Source organism: Chiroxiphia lanceolata, assembly GCF_009829145.1.
Source record: "Chiroxiphia lanceolata isolate bChiLan1 chromosome W unlocalized genomic scaffold, bChiLan1.pri scaffold_104_arrow_ctg1, whole genome shotgun sequence".
Lineage (NCBI taxonomy): Eukaryota > Metazoa > Chordata > Aves > Passeriformes > Pipridae > Chiroxiphia > Chiroxiphia lanceolata.
In genome coordinates, this window is record NW_022476495.1 from 12836 (window position 1) to 18710 (window position 5875).

The 5875-nt window shown below is 51.1% G+C and overlaps 1 protein-coding gene across 1 annotated transcript; it reads left to right on the top strand.

Annotated features, from left to right (window-relative positions):
- The first annotated feature begins 3178 nt into the window (after nt 1-3178).
- Nucleotides 3179-4158, top strand: LOC116781291 (olfactory receptor 14J1-like). The gene has a single exon (XM_032676994.1). The coding sequence runs from the start codon at nt 3179-3181 to the stop codon at nt 3800-3802; it is 624 nt and encodes a 207-aa protein (XP_032532885.1). The 3' UTR covers nt 3803-4158.
- Nucleotides 4159-5875: the final 1717 nt, after the last annotated feature.

Here is a 5875-nt window from a genome sequence, read left to right on the forward strand (position 1 = left end):
GATTCCTTTCTCACGCCTCTATGCTCCACTGATCATCCAATTCAAAAGTACCCCCCTTACAGCATCCTCCTGTTTACCGTGACCAGCCTTTTCATCCCTTTTCTCTCTGCTTTCTCACACTTGTTCCTTCACAAACCACCATGATCTCACCATTTCCCTTCCTTTGGTTCTTCCCTAGAGATCTCACCACAAGTCTTGCACAGTCTCCAAATGTTCTTTCTTGTTGCCCATCATAAGATTCAAACCCCAAAGAAAATCCTCCATCTTCTACTGGCAAGGTCATCCTGGGAGGCTCTTCCATTGACCCATTCAGTGAAACTTCCACACGGAGGTGTTGGAACTTCACTTGAATTGATTTTTTACCTTTTGGGTTTACAATGGCTTCTCCAAAAACATGGTAATTCTTGTCCTAGCAACGGAAATTCTTTGGAGAAGGAGTCTGGGACTCAAAGAATCAAGAATGGATTGGCTTGGAAGGGAAATAAAAGCTCATGAGGTCCAAGTCCCTGAACATGGAGAGTGACATCTTCACTAATTCAGGCTACTCAAAGATCCTGACCTTAGACAAATCCAGGGATGGGACATCCTCTTCTGTTGCAGTTCTTGCCAGCCCCATTGGTAAGTATTTCTTCATTTTATCCAATAGAAACCTCCCCTATTTCATTTCAAAGCCATTGTCCTGTGTTCTGCCACTACAGGCCTTGGTAAAACATATCCCTGTGACTATCTTAGACCATGTTTTCATCTGCAGACACCTCGGAGAGTGCTCAGAGATGTCCCAGGAAGGGGTTTGGAGGTCTCAAACATATGACCACTGCACAGGGGCAAAGGAGTGGTGGGTTCAGTGGTGTGCAGGCAGAGGACAGCAAAGAACCCTGGGAGTGCTTGAAGAGTCGCTTCAGAGAGGGTGGATGCTTTTGTTGTAGCAGAAAACAGTACGAGAAAGAAAGAATTAATGGCAAGTGCAGCTGGGGAGGTCCAGGCTGGAAACAAGGAGAAAAGAATTTCCCTCCAAGTGCAGTTCTGTGATCCAACACATCACCCAGAAAGAGTCTGGATGAGTCCAAGGCTTTGTGTGTGCAGGAAGAGCCAGGGAGGACGCAGAGATGTCAGTGCAGGAAGGTGCCAGCCAGGTGGGGCAGCCGGGGGGATGACGACAGCCTGCAGGGAAAGGGGCAGGGCATGGACACCGTAGGACAGCCTGGGCTGGAGAGGAGACAGGGAGGGGGAGAAGCTGAAAGGCCCTGACACAGCCACCTTCTGCAGGCCTTTGGCCATGGCTGCTGTCTGTGCCCCTGAGGCCAGGAGGAGGGGAGTGGCCCTTGCAGCCCTGGGGCCTCCTGGCCTCCTTGTCCCTGCTCAGCAGCCTGGCAGGTGCCACCCCATGGTCCTGCCCTTGGCATTGCACATCCCACATCCCAGTGCCCCAGGAAGAGCCCTGAGGAATGAGGCAGGGACAGGATCTGCCTTCCCAGGGGCTGAGGGTCAGGGCTTGGCCTGTTTGATTAAGGAAACAAGTCCAGTTTTCCTCAGCATCAGAACCACCTTTCCCTTGCTTGTCCATCCTTGTCATCACTGTCTGCAGTTTTCTGCTCTAACTGGAACCTGGGGACATGTTCTCTGTTGTGTCCCTCAGTGAGACTCATTAGCGCTAAAGGAAACTTCGATGTTTCAATCTCACTTTGACTTGTTGAAAAGTTGTTTGAACTTCCTCTCAGGGACTGAGTCTCATGTAAACAACATCAAACCCCCTGGAGGGTCCTGAAATGCCTGGGGCTGTTGCTGTGCTGCTGAGCTGGGCTCCTGGCACACAGGGAGCTCCTGGCAAGCAGGCAGCACTGCAGAGAGACAGCTCTGCTGGTGAGCAGCTCCTCTGCACAGCCCAGCAGGGCTGAGGGCACTGCCTGCAGCACCAAGGGCAGGGGAGTGAGGCAGAGAGAAGTTAAAGTCTTTCAGACATAGGAAGATGCTGAAACCTCACTGGGGGAGAATTTTTAACAGATCTTGGCACAGGAAGTGTGTTCATGTAGGGCAATGGGACTGCAGCTTCTGGAGGCATCTGGGAAAGCTGGCACTGCCCACCAACTACAGATTCTCTAAATGCAACTCTGAGACTATCTGGAGTGTAGAGGAGGAGGACATGCTCAGAGCTTCATCTCCCTCTCAGAATATTTCCAAGATGAAGATTTTTATAAGGCTAAGGAAATTTCCTGAGATTGTGTTTCCAGTTTCCTACTTTTGAGGAATGGGAGGAATAAATCATTAAGAAAGTATTAATTTTGACAAGTCCCCGCGACATCTGAACTGTGAGTGCTCAGTAAGCCTGTCTGAGCTTCCTAATGTGCTTTCAACTACTGCTCTACCTGTGGACAACACCAGCATCACCTCTGCTAGACCCATCAGGACTAGTCTGAGATGTCCTTTTTGCACCTGCGATGGGAATATGACCCCTACCAGTGCAGCCTGTGGTGTTGGGGAAGGAGCTGAGTCTCCTTAAATCAAATGCCATCAAAAGGACACCTGGCTGTCTCCCTGAGGTTTCCTTCCAAGCTGTGAACTCCCCTCCAGGTTGGAAACCTGCCCCTAAACATCTCCTTTTTATGTGGAACCCCTGTACAGAAGTACAGTGATGTTAAAACAGTGAAAATGCTGTTGAGTAGGGACCCAGCACTGGAGCTGAAGGAAGATCTCCTAGGAAATCAAAAGGCTGTCTGGGTGTGACATGGGGAGCATCTGTAGAATACAGCTTTGACTTTGTTTAGATAAGTCCATGCTAACTGGCCTCTTATTGTTTTCTTCTCCTGTGTTGGAAACAAATACCCAGAGGCAGCAAATGTTCAACAGCAGCTCCATGCCCCAGTTCCTCCTCCTGGCATTTGCAGACAGGCGGGAGCTGCAGCTCCTGCACTTCTGGCTCTTCCTGGCCATCTCCCTGGCTGCCCTCCTGGCCAACGGCCTCATCCTCAGCGCCGTAGCCTGTGACCACCACCTGCACACCCCCATGGGCTTCTTCCTGCTCAACCTCTCCCTCACAGACCTGGGCTGCATCTGCACCACTGTCCCCAAAGCCATGCACAGTTCCCTCCAGAACACCACAACCATCTCCTACATGGGATGTGCTGCACAGGTATTTTTCTTTTATTTCTTCATGTCAGCAGAGTTTTCCCTCCTCACCATCATGTGCTACGACCGCTACGTTGCCATCTGCAAACCCCTGCACTACGGGACCCTCCTGGGCAGCAGAGCTTGTGCCCACATGGCAACAGTTGCCTGGGCCACTGGCTTTCTCTATTCTCTGCTGCACACAGCCAATACATTTTCCCTGCCCCTGTGCCAGGGCAATGCCCTGGGCCAGTTCTTCTGTGAAATCCCACACATCCTCAAGCTCTCCTGCTCACACTCCAGCATCAATGAAGTTTGGCTTATTGTGGTTAGTTGCTGTTTATGGTTTGGTTGTTTTGTTTTCATTGTTTTCTCCTATGTGCAGATCTTCAGGGCTGTGCTCAGGATCCCCTCTCAGCAGGGACAGCACAAAGCCTTTTCCACCTGCCTCCCTCACCTGGCCATGGTCTCCCTGTTGATCAGCACTGGCGTGTTTTCAAACGTCAAGCCTCCCTCCATCTCCTCCCCATCCCTGGATCTAGCACTATCAGTTCTGTACTCAGTGGTGCCTCCAGCACTGAACCCCTTCATCTACAGCCTGAGGAACCAGGAGCTCAAGGATGCCCTGAGAAAAATGATATCTGGATGCTTTTCAGGAGCCTGTTTACTGGTGTGTAGCATTCAGAATGGGACTCCTTAATGGCCCAGCCTTCCTGCCCAGGTTTTCCTTGGAGGTCATCGGATTGTTCTGGCAATAATTTTCTGTGCAATTAAATATTATTATGCATCTGCCTTCTAATTTAGTGTCTACCCACTGAATTTGACCCAGACAGGTATAAATGATGAATTGTGCTCTCTGAGTATTTAAACAAAATAAAGGACCCTGCAGTGCCTTCTTTGTCCAAGACCATTCTTTTTAGATGTTCCTAAAGGACAGCACACTGCAGGACAGGGTGTATTTGCAAACGGGAAGGGGACAATAATCCCAGCCCAGCAGCACTGCCAGGGAGCAGCAGGGCTTGGTCTTTGCAGAGCTGCTCTCTTGCCACTTCCATACTGTCCTCCTGAGCCCCTTCCTCGCTGTAAGGCCTGAGTGCTCTCTGAGCACAGTCCTGGGGGCTGGAAGCCCTTGGAGCACAGGAAGGGACAGGCCCTGGGAACTTGTGAAGCAGAGCTGGGTTCCCTCACAGCATCTCCAGGATGGGGTGGGATCTTCTGAGGCCACTGCATGTACTGGGTCACTTCTTCTGTCACCTTGCTCCAGGGCTGGAACTCTCTTGCACTGACACCATGACACTCCTGCTCTCTGCTTTCCAGGTTTCCTTTTCAGATCCAGTCTTCCCCTCCTGTTCCCAGGGACATCCTGGGAGTGCTTCAGAGCTGCCATCCTGGGGCAGCTCCTGCCCAGCGTGGGCAGGCACAAGGTCTCTCCAGCTGCTCCTCTCCCCTCCCCAGTGCCACTGTTTTCTGCAGCCTCCTCCTCCTTGCCCAGCCCAGCCCTCCTGGCACAGTTGGACACAGCCCTTGTTCTACCCCCTCCTCAGGCACCTGCCCAACCCCCTCAGCTCCAGCCTGAGGGCCAGAAACCTTCAGGGCAGGGAGGCACTGGGGAAAATGCTGAGGAAACCTTTCAGCTGCACTCAAATCCAATTGGAGGGGTTGGCCTGGAGGGAGAAATCCCTTCTGATTCTCCAGAACCACCCGGACAACCTGTGTTGTGTCCTGGGCACTCCTCTGGAAGTGTGGGATATGGAAAAAGTTTTGGTGTTAGGACTATTGAGAAGGCTGGGCACTGTCACTGGGAGACCTCTCCCAAACCCTTGCAAAGGCCAGAGCCATCCCAGAGCTTCCTGGGGCCTTGGCAAAGGCAGACATGGAAGCAGTCTGCAAACAGGGCAGCAAGGAGGGTTGTCAGAGTTCCAGACTGCTCAGGCTCAGCAGGGAAGGGGATAGGGCAAGTCCTTCTGCAGCCATTCCCAGGCATGGGAAGGACAAGGTAGGGATTGCAGAACCCCTGTGGGAGGGAATAGAAGGGGATGTTTTGTGCCCAGACTTTATCAAGGCCCTTGATGTGGTCTCCTGTCATCTCCTTATGGCCAGACTGGTGAGAGCTGGACTGAAGAAGTGGAAGATGTGGTGGGTGGGAAGTTGGCTGAATGAAGAGTGTCAAATCAAAACCATGGTACAACGTCCTCTTGTCAGCAACATCTGGATGAAATCCCTCAGTGACCAACCCTTGAAGACCAATGTAGAACATCTTTATTATCTCTCTGTACATTGGGACAAAGTGTATTTTCCAGTCCTTTGTGGATGATGCCAAATTTCAGGGAGCCCTTGAGCAACCTGTCCTGGTTTAAAGACACATATTAGGGTGGGAACTCCAATCAAATGAACTCACTCCCTTTTTATTCCCTACCAAGACAGGGAGACAAAATACAAGGAGGTATAAGTGAAAAAATAAGAGTTTACTGACAAGAAATAGAGCAGCAAAACCAGCAATACCTACAGAACTATTCAAAGCATCAGCAGAGAGAGAAATTGCCTCCTCTCTCTCCCCCTGTCCCAACTCCCTTTTGTTGGGAGTTGAAACAGGGATCAACATGTTTCCCTTCTCCGTTTTCCCCTGAATGAACAAAGAACAAAAAAAAAAGCCAAGGTAAAAGGAAGCAAAGCAAAATGTGGAAAACTCTCTGGTCTGGTCTAAGTTGTGCTGCCCAAGAACACGCTGACTCCAGAGGTGTCCAAGCGGGGCAGAGCCGGTGACTCCGGTCCG